Source organism: Rutilus rutilus (assembly GCF_951802725.1).
Source record: "Rutilus rutilus genome assembly, chromosome: 11".
Taxonomy (NCBI): Eukaryota; Metazoa; Chordata; class Actinopteri; order Cypriniformes; family Leuciscidae; genus Rutilus; species Rutilus rutilus.
Window position 1 is genome coordinate 31,633,681 of NC_140216.1, and position 19,888 is coordinate 31,653,568.

The window sequence follows — 19,888 nt, forward strand, 5'->3', positions numbered from 1 at the left end:
AGATATCAAACACAGACATTAAAGAATACATGAAAAGAACATATCAGTAAATTCTATAGCAAAGTAAAATCTAAGTGGTAATAAACAAGGACAATAAATCAATACACAGTTTGTGTATCATGCAGTTTTCACCTAAAATAAAACCCAAGGTTCAGAGAAATTTGATGAAAGTGAACTATTTTAAAACCACTACCAATACCAACACATTAATGTGAGTAAAGCAATAAGATCTATATAATGTAAAACTGATGAAAACATTTACTGAAATGTGTTACATATGTTCATCTGTTAATTCTTCACCTTTTGGGCCTTTTGTTTCTTGATGACTTCAGTTTGACAGTTGCTCTGCAAGTCTCTCCAGCTGTTCGATCTCTCTTGAGACATCTAAAGACACATATCAGAGAGTGATCAAGATTAATTAGTCAACACTTCACATCGCAAAATATTATTTGTTTACTTTAAACTCTTGTTTCTGTGGTAAAATAGAATGACATTCTTTCTTACCCATCAATTTGGTATTGCTGGTTTTTGACAGTGAGAGTTTCATTGATCTCTTTAGTCCTGATTTAAGAGTATCCTTTATGTGCAGCTTTACACAGAAACAAGAAAAGATTCTGCTTGACTTTAGTCACTGTACAACTATAGATACATGATTTTCTTAATAAATATGATATCAGTACCTTTAAATTGTTGAAATTTTGAAGCATTTGAATTTTTGCCTTGTTGAACATGTCATGTTTTATCTTATCGACTGTGGTTATTAGCAGTTCTTGCCTTTTCTTCATGGATCCGATTCCAGTCACTGCTGCAGCTTCTAAAATAAGAAACACGGTTGTCTTTCTTATGAAGACACATTAGAACAAGAAAATGTGTTTACAATAAAACTGTTAACACTGCTAATATTGTACCATTTTGCATTGGTGGCTTATGAATGTTTTTATTAAATGATTTAATAAATCAGAGCTCAACATCGAGGATGGCCCGCCAACACTGGGTCAGTGCTGGATAGTCTCCATTCTTGAATTTATCGATTAAGTACACGTTTTTATGCCTTGCAAACTTAAATATTTGGTTCCCCAAGAAGTGGATCTTTGACGCTGGGTCATGTCTTGACATTATGGGAACACTCCTGCATGAGCCGGTGTCTAAACACGGCAATCTGATTGGCCGAACATATGAACATGGCGATACACTAAGACCATTAATCAGAAATGTGCATCGTCACCTTCTTTGTCTTCAGAAGCCACATGTTTGTTCAGCATGTCTCTGTTCCGGTTTGTGTGTTGAAGTCTTTAGTCATGATCAACAAATCAGGACTAAAGTACAGCAGCGTTCAAGGAGCTGATCCCTCGTCCTGGTGTCCACGGCGTCAATTAAGGTTACAGTATTAATTTCTTTCACATTTCTTTTTGCATCACTCCACTTGTCTGTATTTGCGTGTTCCAGACAGACTGTCAGACTTTTTCAGTGACAATTTCTGCAGGTTACATTCATATGCAAGTAGCCTGGTGATCAGTCAGTTATTCAACCGATCAGTACTGTTTTAATGCAAAAAAAAAAAAAAAAAAAAAAAAACTATTTAAAGAAACTTTAACATTAACATTAAAATACAGTGATAATAATAAAATGTATCTTTTTTTGTGGTGGGGAAAGTGGAAATGTTGATGTGTTCCAACTAGTCACATCCGTTTCTCTTTTTTATCATGGCTTTGTGTTTCTAGTAGTGATTGTTTCCAAATGCTCCCTTTTACTGTACAATGACCTAGTGATTAGAATAATTGTTTTGCAAGCCCATATAACTATTAATATAAATAGTTAGTGTTTTAATGTAACTTTTAAAGCTCGCTTACGTTCATAGCAAGAAGACATTTCCTTCTCAATGGTTGTTTGGATTGATGAGTAGATGTGCTTCTTTGTATCAACAATGTCTCTTTTGAGCGATGCCTTCAGATTTGTTTCCTTTTAAAATAGGGGAAAAACACAAAGTTAGAAAAGTGTCAAAACATCATAAAACTATAAAGTGTTTTTTTTTTTTTTTATGTCCCTGCTTACTTCAGTAATGAGGATTGAGGACATTGACTTCAGATGGAGTAACCCAGGGTCGCATTAAAGGGATACTCCACTTTTTTCGGAAATATGCTCATTTTACAACTCCCCCAGAGTTAAACAGATGAGTTTTACCGTTTTAGAATCCATTCAGCCGAACTCCGGGTCTGACGGTACCACTTTTAGCATAGCTTAGCATAGATCATTGATTCAGACGAGTCCAGTAGCATTTCTTTCAAAATGACCAAAGAGTTTAAATATTTTTCCTATTTAAAACTTGACTCTTCTGTAGTTAAACCGTGTACTAAGATCGACGGAAAATGAAAAGTTGCGATTTTCTAAGCCTATATGGCTAGGAACTACTCTCATTCCGGCGTAATAATCAAGGAACTGTGCGGCCGTACCATGAGTGCAGCAGGCGTAGTGATATGACGCAGCGCCTGAAAATAGATCTAATAGGTTAGACAAACTTAGTCCCGGTCACGTTGGAAGAAGTTACCGAGCTGGGGACTATTTTTAGGCGCTGCGTCATATCACTACGCCTGCTGCACCCATGGTACGGCCGCACAGTTCCTTGATTATTACGCCGGAATGAGAGTAGTTCCTAGCCATATAGGCTTAGAAAATCGCAACTTTTCATTTTCCGTCGATCTTAGTACACGGTTTAACTACAGAAGAGTCAAGTTTTAAATAGGAAAAATATTGAAACTCTTTGTTCATTTTGAAAGAAATGCTACTGGACTCGTCTGAATCAATGATCTATGCTAAGCTATGCTAAAAGTGGTACCGTCAGACCCGGAGTTCGGCTGAATGGATTCTAAAACGGTAAAACTCATCTGTTTAACTCTGGGGGAGTTGTAAAATGAGCATATTTCCGAAAAAAGTGGAGTATCCCTTTAAGACCCCCGAGTGACCACAGGAGGACAAATGAACTCACCTCTGTTTTGATGAAGTTCTGAATGTGATGTAATATGGGAGATCCAGGAGAAGCAGAGTCACTCTGGATGATACTGAACTTGTCAATCTGTTCTTGCACTGACTTCCCTGTTGTTCCAGTCACACTGAAGCCAAGAGAAAACAAAATAGAGTTTCATTTAAAAACTGTTTACAGAATATTGTTGTAATGATATAATCTAATACAAGAATAACCAGTATAAACCCAATTATATATTCGGTCCTGTCTAACGCTGTGTGTGTCTTCTTAAAGGTGCACTGTGTAATTTTTAGCGGTGAGGTTGTGAATTGCAACCAACAGAAGTTACAGTGGCCGACAGGAAAAGATGTCGTCGTCTGAGACAGCATAGAGTAGCCAGTTAAGCAATGAGGTTTCTTTACAAAGATAAATTAAGAAATTAGGTTTACTTAATTATTCAGTAAAACAATATATTATTGCAAATATTATTGTTACTTGTTCATCATTGTGTCTGTTTTATTCGCTGACTTTAGCTTGCTTCTTTGCACGAAGAACAACATAGTAATGAAACGCGTTTCTCCGTTTAGGGCCACTGTAGAAACATGTCGGCGCAAAATGGCTATTTCATTGTAAGGGGACCCGCGGTGTATGTAGATAGAAATGGCTCATTCTAAGGTAATAAAAACATAACGGTTTATTATGTAAGGTCTTTATACACCACTGAAAACATAGGTATGTATATGATATTGCATTTCTGTCAACAGATCCTCCTAAATATTACACAATGCACCTTTAAAGGAGAGCTAGGTCTGTATTCCAAAGCATTCATGACTTACAACCATTTAAGTTCAGAATTTTCACATCTATGCTCAAAATGAGGGGACAGTTGACAGTTACCAGGTTAAATGGAAAAAATAAAATAGAACTTACGGGAAAATCAGATTGAAATATTCATTAATATATTCTTGCAAGTGTTTGGCCAATTGCCTGTTCAGATCTATGATTACATCCCAGTTTTTTGACCAGTAGCATCCGTCGTTCTTGCACAAAGCTTGAAGGATTTTATGGAATCCTCTTTTATCCATATTCTGACAAAAACAAAAATAACAAAGCCGTTAAAAGGGCAAGAAAATTGTGATTCACTTTGCACATTACAATCACACTTACAGGGGATATAATTGCTTTTGTGGAAGCAACGCATAATTGCACTGATTCATCCACTCCCTTTGAAAGGCACTGCTCCAGATCACTATAAATAGTGTCAAAACGACTGTCCATTTCATTCAGTGCCTTCATTAGGTTCTTCTCTAATTCGTTGTAGACTTTGACTTTTGTCTCATCCTGAAACACATTCACACAACAGCAGTGAATTACAGGATAATGTATATTGGTTGCATTCTGAAGACACACATGTATATCAGCAGTTCAGACTCGTACCGTTTTCTTGTCTCTATCCAGCTGGACACTTTGGATCAAGGACAAAACTCCGTTTGCTTCATTGACATAATCACTGGTCAGATCTCTGTTTATGTTCTTGTTAAGAATCCTCAGATCATCCTGTAGCTTTGGGATTTCTACAGAAGGGTATGACTTTGATCAGTCCTTTAACTACAATTTGACATTTAGGTCATGTATGGATTTTATTTAAGATGAATAATGTAGTGGTTTGGTAAACAGGATAGTTTACCTGTTTCACTAGGTTCCAGAATTAAATTATGCTCGAAGAAGGCATTGGCACTTACAGTGAAGACATTAAGAAAATTATCATCAGTGCTGAATCTTTTCTATGGAAAAAAATATATATATATAAAAAATTACAATAATAAATCAATAATATTATATCATATATTACCAGAACTTATTAAAAAATAAAAATGTAAGAAACTACAGTACCTTGATTTCAGAATTTTCAAACTTTTCTTTAACTCTTGTCTTGGCATTTTTATTTCTATGAAGTATGCACACTTTTTTCTGATCCTTATGAGAATGATAAAAACAACAATATATTAATGTAATGTATAATACCAGTGTGAAATGTAATACAATGGTTGATTATACAAGCTGTACTTCATTACTGAATGTACTCAAACTAGCTGTATATGTAAAAACAACTTTTTACATAAACTTGAGCTGGAACACTGTACTTATTACACTCAAGGTTGACTAGGAAATGGCAATTTAAAAAATGAGCTTATTTTCAGAACTTTCTAAATGTATTTGTTTTTACTTAATCTAAATAAAAACTTTTTTCTAAACAAACTTTAAACGAAAACTTATATAAAGAAGAATTATATGCTATACAGTTTAAGATTTTTTCAAACCTTGTCTCCTGAGATAGGAAGCCGTGTAGATCTAAAAAGAAATATTGAAAAGACACAAAAGTGTTTTTTTTTTTTTTTAAATCTGATCTTTTTTGTATAAAATAGCTGTGACAAACAGAAGCTGTTATAAAGGCCACTGTCCTGCAGGGTTTTGCTTCAACTTGTCTCAACACACTGGACTGGAAGTTTCTAGTATGCCTAGTAATATCTTGATCAGCTGGTTCAGGTGTTTTATTGGGGTTGGAGCTAAACTCTGCAGGACAGTGGCCCTCCTGGGACAGAATTCGACACCCCTGCTCCAAAACATGTCAAGAAAACTGAACAAGAAAAATGATTGACACAATTCCTGACTGGCTCAAAAATGGCCCACACTACGGTTCTCTCTACGCTGTTGAGACACAGAGACAAGTTGATTTATCTTTGAAACCTGCTTCAGTGACATCTGCCAGTAAAAAATTACTGCACCTTAAAGGGTTAGTTCACCCAAAAATTAAAATTCTGTCAGTAATTACTCACCCTCATGTTGTTCCAACCGCGTAAGACCTTCGTTCATCTTCGGAACACAAATTAAGATATTTTTGATGAAATCTGAGCCATGTTTCACTCCTCCATAGGCTTTTATGTGACCGAAACTTGCTGGCCCAGAAAAGTTATTAAAGAGATCGTTAATATAGTCCAAGTGACTCCAGTGGCTCAATCTTAAGTATATCAAGCGACGAGAATACTTTTTGTGCGCAAAAACAAACAAAAATAACGACTTTATTCCACTATTCATTTCCTTCTCTCTCGACCTCTAGTTGGTTCGCGTAGTGTTTTTGCGCAGCGCGTCTGTGTTACACGTCACCACGTAGGCTCACTATTGGTCGACGCCGGTCATGTGTGTGTTGCGTGATGACGTGCAACACAGACGCGCAGCGCAAAAACACTGCGAGGCCCAGAGAGAAGGAAATGAAAAGTGGAATAAAGTCGTTATTTTTGTTTGTTTTTGTGCACAAAAAGTATTCTCGTCGCATGATAAACTTAATGTAGTGCCACTGTAGTTACTTGGACTATTTTAACGATGTTTTAATAACTATTCTGGGCCGGTGAGTTTCGGTCACACTGGAAGCCTAGTATGGAGGAGTCAAAATTCTGTCAGATTTCATCAAAAATATCTTAATTTGTGTTCCGAAGATGAACGAAAGACTTACATGGTTGGAACAACATGAGGGTGAGTAATTACTGACAGAATTTTCATTTTTGGGTGAATTAACCCTTTAATGGCAAAGAGATACTAATTCTAACCTTATATAGGCTGGTGTATTCATATCATCAGTCTTTGTACAGATGAAGTTGATGCTTTTGCATTCTCCTCCTGGTCCCAGTTCCTCAATGCAATGCTTTAAAATCCCCCAGGGGTCTTTGTCAGTGCTTGCTCGATTTATAGCACTCACAATCCATACAAAAGAGCACTCTCTCAGTTTCTACAAGATTGGAAATAGTGAGTTAGAAGACATGCTTTTAGTAGTGTTTTGGAAACATCAATTCAACAATTTTTATACACTACAGACACAGCATTATGAAATCATTTACTTGCAGTTTGTGATGCAGCTGCTGTAAAAAGCAGCTGCAAACTCTTTACTCTGTGCCTCATTTACGAAACAAAATGCTCCGAACAAACATCTAATTCGCTCCGGGACAACATTAAAATAAACCATCTACTTTTTTCAGACACTGGGATCCTTCTGAAGTATGTACAGAGACACAAACAAGCTGTTTGAACTCGGCGCATAAAAGCGAGCGTTCTTTCACTTATCAATTTGTCCTGTTGTCGACAGATTCAAGTGGGTGTGTATGTCAAACTGAATGTGCATCTGTATACTGTAAGCAGATTGTCAGTGATTATAATGGGTTCTATTTGCTTTTGATGTGACGCTCACATCCTGTGTAGGCATGTGTCAGCTGTTAAACGACCGAAAGCCAGTGGGCGGGCCTATACGGTGCGATACCATTGGTCGATGTCTTGCTCTAGATATTTGCTCTCATATGCAAATGTATTTGCCCGCGTGACATCACAGATCCTGGAATATCAAAAATGAGCAATTTTTTTAGCTTGATTTAATAATGCTTTGTTTATAATGAGGTGGACGTTTTAAGATACGAAACTTGCAGGATGTCTTAATGGTACAAAGACCTCTTATATGTTAAAAAAAAAAAGAAAGAAAGAAAGAAAGAAACAGCATTTTCATTTGAAATTTATTTCTCATGTTGTGACCCCTTTAAAAGTAACTTTCCACAATACTGTGTGTATATTTTTCCAAACGTTCATTGGAAAAGAGTGCAGTGATATACGTACAGATTTCCACTTGTCATCTCTTAACTTGTTGCAGTCTCCAGTTCCAGGAATATCAACAAGCACAATGTGTTCCAGGAGTTCATGACGATCTGGAACCTTAAAGGTCACACTCTTCACAAGCGGCCAGTACCAGCCACCTGGACTGGACTCACTGTGCAGAATGTAAGATGCAACATCATTGGAAAATTTGGAGACCTGTTGAGAAAATAAGTAATGTTGGATATTAATTTACAAATTCATAATACTTTCAGTGTTTTGAACCATCAGGCATTAAAGGGTTAGTTCACCCAAAAATGAAAATTCTGTCAGTAATTACTCACCCTCATGTTGTTCCAACCCCGCAAGACTTTTGTTTATCTTCAGAACACAAATTAAGATATTTTTGATGAAATCTGAGAGCTGGCTCACTCCTTCTGCTAGGTAATCGTTATCTGCCATCCCGGAAAAGTTAGAAAAGACATCGTTAAAATAGTCCAAGTGACTACAGTGGCTCAACCTTAAGTTTATCAAGCGACGAGAATACTTTTTGTGCGCAAAAAAACTTTATTCAACTATTCATTTTCTTCTGTGTGGGCCTCTGAGTGAGTTTGACACAATGGGATGGCAGATATCGATTACATAGAAGCCTATGGAGGAGTGAGCCTGCTCTCAGATTTCATCAAAAATATCTTCATTTGGGTTCCGAAGATGAACGAAAGTCTTGCGGGGTTGGAACAACATGAGAGTGAGTAATACTGACAGAATTTTCCTTTTTAGGTGAACTAACCCTTTAACATATTTAGTTTACTAACTTACATCATTGTTTGAGATGGTTTTCTTATTGATAGACAAAAAGGTTTCAATCTCAGCAAATTTGTCATCTTTCTGGAGCTCTTCTAATGTTTTCTTTTCTGCATCATCTCCATACAGCGCAGTGATCTTTTCTACAGCAATTTCAAACAAGTCATCATTCCTGTCATCACTTTCATCTGACAAAACTCTGAAAAGATCTTTGAGCTCTTTCTCCCACTCCTGCAGAGGTACAATATAGAAAATAAGGCTTTTTTTTTTCTTCCTGTCTGATTTATTTACATATTTATAAAGAACTATCATCGTAAAGCATAGTAAAATGAAAACAAATAAGGAAACCTCTTTAGAGTAGAGTTCAATCTCTGCTATGTAGTTTGAGTCAGTCACATTGGCTTCCACCTGAGTAACAACGGCTGTACAGGCACCAAAACAACCAGATGGCAGTAGATCCTTTTCCCCCAGGACTGCACTTAATAGGGAGCTCTTCCCTTCACCTGATTTTCCAAAAATCCCAATGGTTGCCTTTTTACTGCTGACATTATTCATTTTATTTATCTTTGACATGATGTCTCTGTGCATTATGATTGTGTGGACTAAGTTATCAGTGACTGTTTTCATGATTTGCTTTGCCTTCAACATGATCTCCATATCTGTACAATAAAGAAGAGAAGCACAATACTGATTATTTAAAGCAAAAAATAAAAATTGTGCAGACCTTCTAGGCAACCAAGTGATTTGTTACTCTGGTAGTTCCAGATCAAGTGTAAACAGAATCAGATTTTACTTGCCTGTCAGCGGTGACTCTATGCTTGAGTCAGACGATTCTTGATCACGCTTTCTTTTAGTACCTATGAGAGAATTAATTCCACTCATTATATTTCCTCAATCACTGACTGTAAAGTAAAGAAAAAATGTTTTTTTTTTTTTTTAGAAACATTTTATACCTTGGCTAGCCATTGTGAGGTCGATGGAAATACCTGGAGGGGAAAAAACACTGGGATCAAGCACATGGTCTAGAATCTGTATTAACCAACTTTATGTACCCCATTGTTATGCTACTTTTTATAACAGAAATGGAACATTATTTAGTCCACATTTATAGATTTTATCCAATTATACTGCGAGGATTCTTTATTCAACTTACAACTAAAAGGGAGACCTGGGGCCTCATTTATAAAACTTTGCGTAGGATTTGCGTCAGATGTGGCCTACGGATGAAACATAGGACATGCGTACGCACAGAAATATTCGGATTTATAAAACCGTGCGCACGCACAGCCTACGCAATTTTCCCTTAATAAATCACAATCAATTCTAAATGTAGCGCAGCTTTTGCGGCTTCATGTCACGCCCATAGTTGCCCATAAATAGTCCGTGAAACGCCCACAAGTTAATATTCATCGATTGCGAAATCATGGCAAACACAGAGAGGAAAACCAAGAAACGTAACTTCACTCAATATGAAGTAGAAATTATCGTTGGCGAGGTGGAAAAGAGGAGTAAAATGTTGTTTGGAGGGCACAGTGTGGGCATTACTAATGCCAAAAAGGCACTTGAGTGGCAAAAGGTTGCAGACGCCTTTAATGCTGCAGCCTCACAACCTCGGACCGTGGCTGAAATAAAAAAGAAATGGTCGGACATCAAAGTCTTCTTGCTGTCTGAAGATGCGTTCACTTCGAATCCTTCCATTTGCCACATCTTCTAAGAGCGCAAGATCAGCCATTGTGCGTCATTACGCATTGTGATGGCATCATGGCATTTTATTACCATCCATTTGATTGCATCTGACAAGCTACAGATGTGTTATGAGGATGAATTGCATAACATGCCAATATTATTGCAGAGCATATTTCACTTTTCTTTTTTCAAATATGTGTTAATTTGCATTTATGTTGTACTCTTCGTTTGATTTTGTTTGTTTTACACTGCAGCTCGATCAAACGGGTGTTCGTGTAGGCTGTTAATTGTAAGACTTGCTTTGTCAAGTCTTCATGTTATTTATGAGAGGCAGTATTGCCATTTCTTTTACACAACGGTCTACAGTTTCACACAGTTTCACGTATTTCTTCCATCTGCCGACGGTGTCCGTCGCCATTTCTCATTTCACCCATTTTTGTGCGTACGCCTGGGTCAGAGTTTGCGTGAAGGTCCGCACATTTTCCTGTCAAGTTTGCTTTTTATAAATACCAATTATTGCGTAGAGAGTGGCGTACGCCTTCTTTTGTGCGTACGCAACGTTTATAAATGAGGCCCCTGATGACTGTAAAACGTTTTGCTTCAACATTGTTTCGTTATCAATGTCTTTTTTTTTTTTTAGCTTATATTTATTTATTTATTTATTTATTTTATTACAGACGCAGCATAGTTAACGAAACTTAACCCTAAATTAACCCCAAAAAATACATTAACTAACAGCAAGGTTTTCAAATTTTAGCAAAATTTAAGAACCATAAAATAATTTGAGAAAAGTGTTACCTTTTATTTCTCAGGTTAATGTCTGTGGAACAAGACACTGCTGTCGATTCAGCTATACAGTTGAACTCTGAACTCTGAACGTTAGATCTGCCTGTTCAGACTCAGATTTTGGCTGTGGACTTCTTGCTGTTTAGCAAGGGAAAGATAAAAAAAAAAAATCATCTGAGTCTGAAGTTTTATTTGACCTCATATTGTACTAAATTTATCATCATTATTATTATATTTTTATTTATACTGAGCTTTAGTCCACCAAAATACAGATTTCAGGAATAATGAAAGTAAAAAGCACAAGAAGTGAAAGCAAATAGGCACAAAGTTCTATTTGTCCTGCAGGCCAAATGGAGATGGAAATCTAAACCTAAAGACTAGGCTTCAAAGACAAAGGTAAAGGATTCAGAACAGGTCTAGGTAAATGAGAATGTACTGTGACACAATATGACCTCTTGTTTCGTCTATGTGCATCTCCAGATTCTCTGTTTATTTAAGTGTGTAGAAATAATACATTTAATTTAAGCTTCATTGCATGTTTTCTGTACATGTTCACATTTTTTGGAGTTGCTTTATCAAACTTCAAGAGTCATGTTGTGCTGCATCACCCCTCTGGGTGTTTTCGACCTCAAACATGTAACTCTATCTAGGTCACTCAACTCACTTGCAGTGATTCCCCTCAAAATAGGCATAAAATATGTCCTCTATATTATCTCTGGGCTAACTTATTCTGGTCACTATCGTACTTCCCTAGTCCTATAGTGCAGATAATAACCATGCCTACCCGGGTGGGGTGAGTTATTCTCACATTCAGTGCACCGCATCCGTGCTTGCTATGCACCATCACGGCACTCTATGGTGACTGGTTGGCATCCTGGTACCCCTATGGATTTTTACTTGACAGCAATGAACAGTACGGGACAATGTCATGCAGGTCTTTATATTTTATTTCTAATTTTATTATTTCTTGCAGAGAAAAAAACACTAAATACATTACTCTCTACAATATAATCTTGGAACTCTGTTGATCAGAATGTACAATCAAAGGTAAAGCTTACCCTATCCTTCGTCTTCGCAGACGAGTCTAGGAAACGCCAAGTGTATCTTGTTCTGAAGCACCGCTTTCCTCTTCCTGCTTGTTGAGATGTGTGTGCTCTGCTCTCAGATTACAGGAAGTGCCCAAAAGAGCTACATAATGCTTCTTCTTATGCAGTCAGTGTAAGTGAACTGCCAGCATGCACTCGCCCTAATATTACGCAAATATCTGCAATTCCTGTTTCCTGTAGCAATGTAATACACGTTTTTCCTTTTTGATCAGATTTCTGACTATCTTTATATGCATCTCATTATAATTTCATTTGACAGTTCACACACATACACACAATAATGTCTTTTTCACCCTGAACCTGAAGTTATATTTTCACACAGGATGTAAGTGTGTGCACCTGACCACCAGTTTCTCCAAACTGTTTCCTGACAATTCTTTCCTTTCCGATTTTTTTCATGATTTAAACCTTTATTTAACTGTTCAGAGGAGAACACTTAATTTCTCTTGTTGGAGACATAAATGCATGTGTGTTAATCAATAAACACAAGTGTTCTCTTTTAAAGCTCTGTTTGCCCTTATAGGCTGAAGCAAACAAAGAACATACACTTATATTGGAGGCCTAAGCATTACTTTTATGCTAAACTGTAGCACAAAAAAACAAAAACTTTAACATATAGTCAAGTCGAATGATGCAGTACCCTTCTTTACTAGCTACAGATTGTCTTAAAGGATGTTTGCTAGCCCTGACAATTGTAAGCAGTTAATGCAAAATATGCATAAAATGACAGTAGTTTGTAATCGCAATAAATATTGGTGGTATTCAGGGGTCTCCAGACATAATAGTAGGATGTCCCTACTGTCCTTGTCTAAATCTTTGCCAATAAAACAGAAGAATGTAACAGTTAAACTGCTAAACTATTTTTAGCATAGCTCTGGTAATTTTAGCAAAAACTCTGAAAACACAGGTACAACCTGGCTCCTTATTCAATTGTTTGATCAATATAAAATAAATTGGTTTATAAAAAATGCACGACAAACAGTAGCCTAAAAACACTTTTACTGTTATAGCTGCAGTTATAATAAAAAGTTGACTCAAGTCTGGATCCAACAATACAATGGGATTATGCAGCTCAATGTATATCCAAGCATAATGGAAAAGTAGTTTGCTTTTTGTGGCAATTGTGGTCACACACACACACAGCCATGCAAAGTACAGCTGCATGTAATGCTTGTCATAAAACAAAAACAATTGTAAGGGACTGTTTTTTTATTTTATTTAAGGGGCTACCGGAGGAGTTTTGAGATCTGTAGTCAAAAAAGACTTGACCCCCCCTTCGCCAGCAATACATTTTTCTATGACCCTCCAAAATGATGTTTCAGGAAATAGTAGTGACTAGCTAGTTGATTTCTTCAACGATGTATCGTACTATGGTAGTTAAGCAGCGAGTTACGTTGTTGTTGTTCGGAAAACGCACCCCAGAGCGGGTAAAACATAATTAAAGAGTTAAAAGAGAATAATCAAAAATTCGCTCACTTTTAATGATGCCCAGATATCATTAAAACCTTTTTCGGTAACACTTTAGAATACTGTTTCTTACTTACTGCATAACTAATAAGGAATTACTGAAGAACTAATAGGTAATTCTTTATTAACACTTAAGTCACTACTGTTAACTACTAAGGAAGATGTGTTAACTAATCAGTATTGTAAGAATTGAGAAATTAGGAAATGCCGGACAGTCTGTTTGAAGAGCGACCAGACCCTGAGAGGACAAAGGACCTCTCTGGAAATTACCATTTGAACTCACCATGTGAGAGGCAAAGTCTCACCTCAGAACACATCTCTCCCCCTCTCTCCCCCTCAGATCACCTGAATTCACCCAAGATAATGTATAGTTTAATGTGAATGATTATCACAAAGTATTTTTCATGTTTGGTATGTCTCAGTGCAACTGGTACAAATGTCTCATTTCTAAATAAGTAAAACAAAAGGTAATAAGGTTTTTAAGAGTTTAAAGATAACTGACATATAAAGAAAGGTGATCTCCTGGCAAATGGTCACACACCCCCAAAAGGTGCAACCTCTGAATGCAAATTTATTTTGTTAGTACATGTTTCCATGTGAAAGAGGTTTGTCTATATAATGAAATGTAGCAAAGGGTTCAGGGCCTTTTCTGTAACTCAGATTCGCCCGTGAGGCTGTATTTCTTAATGTTGGGTTGCATATTTTCTCTTTATTCCAGAGCATTTGATGTTTTGTATCGATTATCTTTGAATTGATTATGAAATTGGCATGATACATTTACCTGACATAATAAATTGTTACATTTGATTATTCTAACTGACTTTGACATTATTTTCATTAAAGAGTTAAAAGGAATAGTCAAACATTCTCTCACAATTAATGATCCAAAGATATCATTAAAACCTTTTCATTTATGGAGTCAGATGAAATAACGAGAGAATACATATTCAAATGTATTGCATTTAATAAAAAAAATACTTTGCCTCGAGAAAAGGACAGTAACACGTAAAGACCTTCCGCGCTGGTCGGATGCCGGTTTTGGGCCGATCGAGCGCGAGCTTACAGTATGTAATACAATTTTATGATTGTGTTTAGTATCAGTTAGTTAATCAATAACTAATGAATTCTGTCATACCTCCTGAATAACTACTATTAATGATCTACTAATTAAGGTTCAAGAAAAATAACTATGAAGTAACTACTAATGAACAGTCATACACAGTAGTCACTACAATAATCCTTTTTTTTTTCTTTTGCAGTGGAGTGGTGGATGAAGTACACAAATCAAGTACCTGAGTAAAAGGACAAATACCCCAATAAAATATTACTCCTGTAAAATTATAATTAGGCCTATTTATTTTCGAAATTACCTTAGTAAAAGTACAAAGGTAATTCATTTTTAAAGTACTTAAAAAGTAAAAAGCACTGATCAATGTTTTTTTTTTAAATGTTTTTTCTAGACAGTTTTAGTCATTCTGCAGCACTAATAAGAAAGATAAGTGCAGACATACCTATAGGCTATATATTAATCTGCAAATAAGCAAACTTTTTATTTCATTAGCAAAACTTATAATGTACATTACACCTTATACACATTATACATTTTAAACTTATTTTGCAACTTTTAAGTTCTGGCTACATAGTAGCCTACATTTTACAGTGATTTAGTGATGCAAGAGTGCGGACGTTTGCATCCTCTTCTGGAGGGTTCTCAGCGCCGCTGATTTGGTGCATTTCTTCGGCGAAATACAGGTTTGTGTACGTTTTATTTAATCTATAAAATCATTACTGTGCTGTAAATCATTTTATTTTATGCAAGGCAACATATAAGGACGCAATGTCAGTTAGCCTAGCTAACGAGTCTGTCTTTTTTGCGTGATGGAAACGCCTGATCCCTTGCATAAAACAAATTATTTTATTCCTAATGGTAGGCTACTAAATCTATTTACATCAGGTGTTAAAATATGTTCTTAGAGCTGTGCACTGTTTGTTTATGGGCAGGTTATGGAGTCAGTCACAGCATCTTTCGGCAATGAGTGAAACACAGGGCGGCGGTCTAAAGTTCAGCAGTTTCCCCGCCGAACACGAGCCCTTTTGATTTTTTATCTGTTGGTATTTGCTAGAATCTATAATACCATGTATCTGAACAAGATGTCCAGGACCTCTAGCAAAAAAAATAGGTCCACAACACATAGTTTTTAACCGTAGGCATGGGGTACTTTTTATCCCTGTTTGCATCAAACACATCTGGTGGATTTGCTGTCAAAAACCCCTTTTTTTTTGTTTGTTTCATCTGACCACAGAACCAGGTCCCTTTTGAAGATCCAGTCGTGTCTGAAAACTGAATATGCTGGAGTTTATTTTTGGAGGAGCGAGGAGTATTTTTCTTGAAACCCTCCCAAACAACATGTGGTGATGTAGAGGTTGTTTGATAAAAAAAAAATTAGCCTTTCTGACCCCCAAGACTCAAGTAATCTCTGCAATTCTCCATCTGTGATCCTTGGAGAGTCTTTGGCCACTCAAACTTTCCTCCTCACCATGCTTTAAGACAATATAGACACACGTCCTCTTCCTGGCAGATTCGTAACATCTTTAGTTGATTGGAACTTCTTAATTATTGCCCTGATGGTCAAAATGGGGATTTTCAATTCTTAAGCTATATTCTTACAGTTACTTTCTATTTTGTGATGCTCAACAATCTTTAGATGCACACCAGAACTATATTCTTTGGTTTTACTCATTGTGATGGATGATTAAAGAAATTTGTCCTTTGTGTATTCGTCATATTTAAACTCCTGTGAAACAAGAAGTCACAGCAAGACAATTCCATGTTCCTAGTCACCCTGGGGTGCGTTTCCCAAAAGCATCGTTTGCCAATTATGTTCGCAAGTTCCGTTGTTATCAGCATAGTTCAACGTCATAGTTCAAGTCAGTGTTTCCCGAAACCATCGTTCTAACGAACATTCGCAAACAGCATCGCAAAGTTGTGTAGTTGGAACGACAGCCCTCGACCTGTGGACTTAATAAATCCTCATCTTGAGCAAAATAAGCAAGCTGACATTCAGTACAACCTGTGTCTTTTATTTAGAATAGGCTACATACAAATGTCATTTACGTCTTTTAGTTTGTCAAGAGATTTAAAGTACCGTTTTTGAAGAGTGCGCATGTGCGAACGTGCTCTAGGCCTACTATAAGAACGAGCCTATGACTGAATCTGGAAATAAAGCAAAATAACTGAGAAAAATGAGAAATAGTGCTCAGATGTCATGTCTGTAATTTATAGCAAAACATCTAGCATTAATTCGATCTCAAACAGATTCATTAAAATAAGTTATTACTCCACCACGTGCCATAAACCAACGTGGTTGAACGACTACTTTGCGACAATACAGTTTCGGGAAACAGTCGTGACTAGCTAATTGATTTCTTCAACGATGCATCGTACTATGGTGGTTAAGCAGCGAGTTACGCCGTTGTTTGGGAAACCATTGTACATCAATGGAAAGCTTATTTATTCAGCTTTCAGATGATGTATAAATCACAAAAAAAAAATACCCATGTGATTTGTGAAATTTCCCCACTACTAAAATTCCACGGTCAACTGTTAGTGGGATTATAACAAAGTGGAAGCAATTAGGAACAACAGCAACTCAGCCATAAAGTGTTAGGCCACGTAAAAATCACAGAGCGGGGTCAGCGCTGTCACGGTGTGGTGCAGGCAGAAGAAGACGAAGAGGCACAGAGCTCCAATTCAAACGTTTTACTACAATAATACTATTCTAACAGGTACAGACAGTCAGGCAGGAACACACACACACTCTAAATACAACTAACAACGGACGATGAACAAGGCAAAACACAGGGCTTAAATAAATGGGGAAACAGATCAGGGAAATGAGACACAGCTGACAAGACTAACGAGGTAACAGGTGAGACAGATGAAATGAAAGCTTTAGCATAAGTTCTGCCGGGAAGACTCAATTACTAGTCACCTAGTAATTCTAGAAGTCACCTATTGCCTTCACTTCTATCCAATCATATTCTTATGCTCACTGTATAAAGCTCGGTACTTACACATGTTGAGTTCGCAGATACTGAAGCAACGATTACCCCCATCCTCCCCACCACCACCAGGATGGTCCTGTCCATACCTCCCGGGGGGGTCGGCTGCGCCCCTGCCTTCGTCGTCAGGCAGGAATTGCAGATCCGATACCCTTGGATTATGCACTACGGACGGGGCCTACGCCAAATGACTTTGTATATTATCAGCTTGCTGAGCTGTCAATAAATGTATGATTTGTTGAAATAATTCTCCCGAGTCTTTCTGGTAGAACTAATAATGACACGTGACATGATGACAGGTAGACAAGTCCAAACTAAACAGAACACAACTGTGACATTACTCCCCCCTCACCGGTAGGCGCGTCCTCTCGCCGTAGAAGACCAACTGCAGAGGGAGCGAGGGGACTCAGGAGAAGGACGAAGAGCAGGTGAAGGCATACAGAAGAAAGGAGGGACCAGGGTGGTGCAGGCGGCCAGGGCGGATCAGGTTGTGCAGGCGGCCAGGGCGGATCAGGCTGTGCAGGCGGCCAGGACGGATCAGGCTGTGCAGGCGGCCAGGGCGGAGCCGACGGAGGGAGGAGCCATGGTGGAGGTAGGGCTGACGACTCCAGGGGGCCGACTGACAGGGGCGGAGCAGGTGGGAGAGGAGACCAGGGCGGAACCGAAGAGCCGACGCACCAGGGTGACACCGAGGTCCCGGCGGGACACGGCGAAGCTGGCGGCTCCGGCGACTGAAGCGCAGGTAGGGACCCCGAAGGCCGCGGCAGCACCGCAGCGACCGAAGACCTAGGTGGAGCCGGAGGGAGTGAGGAGCCCGACTGAGCCTGAGGGACGGAGTGACGAGGCGAAGCCGGAGGAGGGTAGTCCCAGGGCGAGGGCGGGTCGACGAGGGACCAAGGCGGAGCCGGAGGGATGAGAGAGCCTGGCAGAGCTGGTGGACTGAGGGTCCATGGTGAAGCTGAGGGCGGTTGAAGCCAAGGCTGCATCGGTGGCTCGACGGGCTGAGGCGGAGTCCAGGTAGCAGATGTGGGAGGTGGAGACCGGGGATCCTCCGACCCTGATAGAGCTGGTGACAGACAGACCCACGGCGACTCCACCTCCCCAAAGGTGGATAGAGGTGGAAGAGCGATAAAGACATGTATGAGCGAGTTTGGTGTGGAGGAACTTGACTGGCCTGCACAGAGTCCTGACCTCAACCCGATAGTACACCTTTGGGATGAATAAGAGCGTAGACTGCAAGCCAGGACTTCTCGTCCAACATCAGTGCCTGACCTCACAAATGCGTTTATAGAAGAACAGTCAAAAATTCCCATAAACACACTCCTAAACCTTGTGGAAAGCCTTCCCAGAAGAGTTGAAGCTGTTATAGCTGTAAAGGATGGGCAAATTCCATATGAAACCTTATGGATTAAGAATGGAATGTCATTAAAGTTATTTTGCATGTAAAGGCTGACGTCCCAAAACTTTTGGCTGAATAGTGTATATTGAAGCAGCAGTGGATTCAAGAATCCATCCCTTCAGTATCATTGCCTTGTGTGGGCATTACACAAAAAGGTGTGAATTGCACATACATTTTGAGCTATGTATATCGATACTGTGGTGAGATCTGGTATTCATCTCAGGTCCTGTAAAACCCCTAGTATCGAAGTAGCTAGGTGGTCTTTTGCTGTCAGGTCAGAATAGGATTAAATCCTCACTAGCTTGTTTAGCCTATACCAGTCTATGTATGTCCCTACATCTTCGTGAAGCAATAACAATCATTGACAACTAGGCCTATTGATCAAATTCGTGCTTACCCTCCAGCAGAATCTTTCCTGGATCCTTCGTTGTCCTTAGTCTTGCAAGATATACTATAATGCTCTTTCTATTACTTATAGAACTGTCTTTGTAAGCTGAAGTAAAACTGAGCAGTATTTGTCTTTAGAAAATAAAAATTTATTTGAACAAAAGATAAAAATACTGGTTACACAATGATTAATATTTGTAGCAAAATATCAAAAGGTTACAGGTTATAATACTTCAGCTTATCCAATCTCAACAGGGCAGTCCTGTATAAGTGGAAAAATGCACAGGCTATTTACCTTGTAAGCAGTTCAAGCAATAGATGTAAAAAATAACTTGTCCTCATCCGAGCTATTCAAGTTAAGATAATACAGCAGAGCAGTTTGAGCAAAAAGAATTTCAGTTAATAAACTGAACTGGAAGAGAACTAATTTCTCCCCAGGGATGCACACGACAACAAAATAAAAAATGCAACAACTAACAGTCAAAAAGCAGTCATATTTATACAGAACTGGGTTACATTGTTCCTATGCAATTTCTTGTTTTTTTTCCAGAGGAACTAAATCATGTGACATCAGCCTTCTATTGCCTCAGTCAAGGAGGC

The 19,888-nt window shown here is 38.2% G+C and overlaps 1 protein-coding gene across 6 annotated transcripts; it reads right to left on the reverse strand.

The window, feature by feature from the left end:
- Positions 1–300: 300 nt before the first annotated feature.
- LOC311300240 (nuclear GTPase SLIP-GC-like) lies at positions 301–19,316 on the reverse strand. 6 transcript variants are annotated; one of them, XR_014629247.1, is made up of 21 exons: positions 19,299–19,316; positions 11,926–12,022; positions 10,880–11,005; positions 9,349–9,381; positions 9,193–9,252; positions 8,744–9,054; positions 8,411–8,626; positions 7,616–7,810; positions 6,565–6,743; positions 5,281–5,311; positions 4,853–4,936; positions 4,647–4,743; positions 4,397–4,533; positions 4,127–4,300; positions 3,890–4,047; positions 2,984–3,107; positions 1,851–1,959; positions 1,226–1,505; positions 681–814; positions 505–589; positions 301–384 (listed from the first exon to the last, which is right to left on the reverse strand). XR_014629247.1 is itself a non-coding variant. In XM_084424395.1 (20 exons), exons 4-20 carry the CDS (start codon positions 9,359–9,361, stop codon positions 329–331), a joined length of 2,163 nt encoding a protein of 720 aa, XP_084280521.1. In that variant the 5' UTR covers positions 9,362–9,381; positions 10,880–11,005; positions 11,926–12,022; positions 19,299–19,316; the 3' UTR covers positions 301–328. The 6 variants fall into 6 exon arrangements, 4 of the variants coding, with proteins under 4 accessions (XP_084280521.1, XP_084280523.1, XP_084280522.1 ...); XR_014629246.1 differs by lacking the exon at positions 1,226–1,505 and having other exon boundaries at positions 505–614; XM_084424395.1 differs by lacking the exon at positions 1,226–1,505.
- Positions 19,317–19,888: the final 572 nt, after the last annotated feature.

What these genes read in the sequence shown, in the direction of transcription:
- LOC311300240 (XM_084424395.1), bottom strand. An exon ending in TTGAAAATTCTGAAATCAAG is followed by an intron (nt 4,744 to 4,852) that starts GTACTGTAGTTT and finishes TTTTTTCCATAG; the next exon opens with AAAAGATTCAGCACTGATGA. An exon ending in TATTTCAATCTGATTTTCCC is followed by an intron (nt 3,108 to 3,889) that starts GTAAGTTCTATT and finishes TCTTGGCTTCAG; the next exon opens with TGTGACTGGAACAACAGGGA.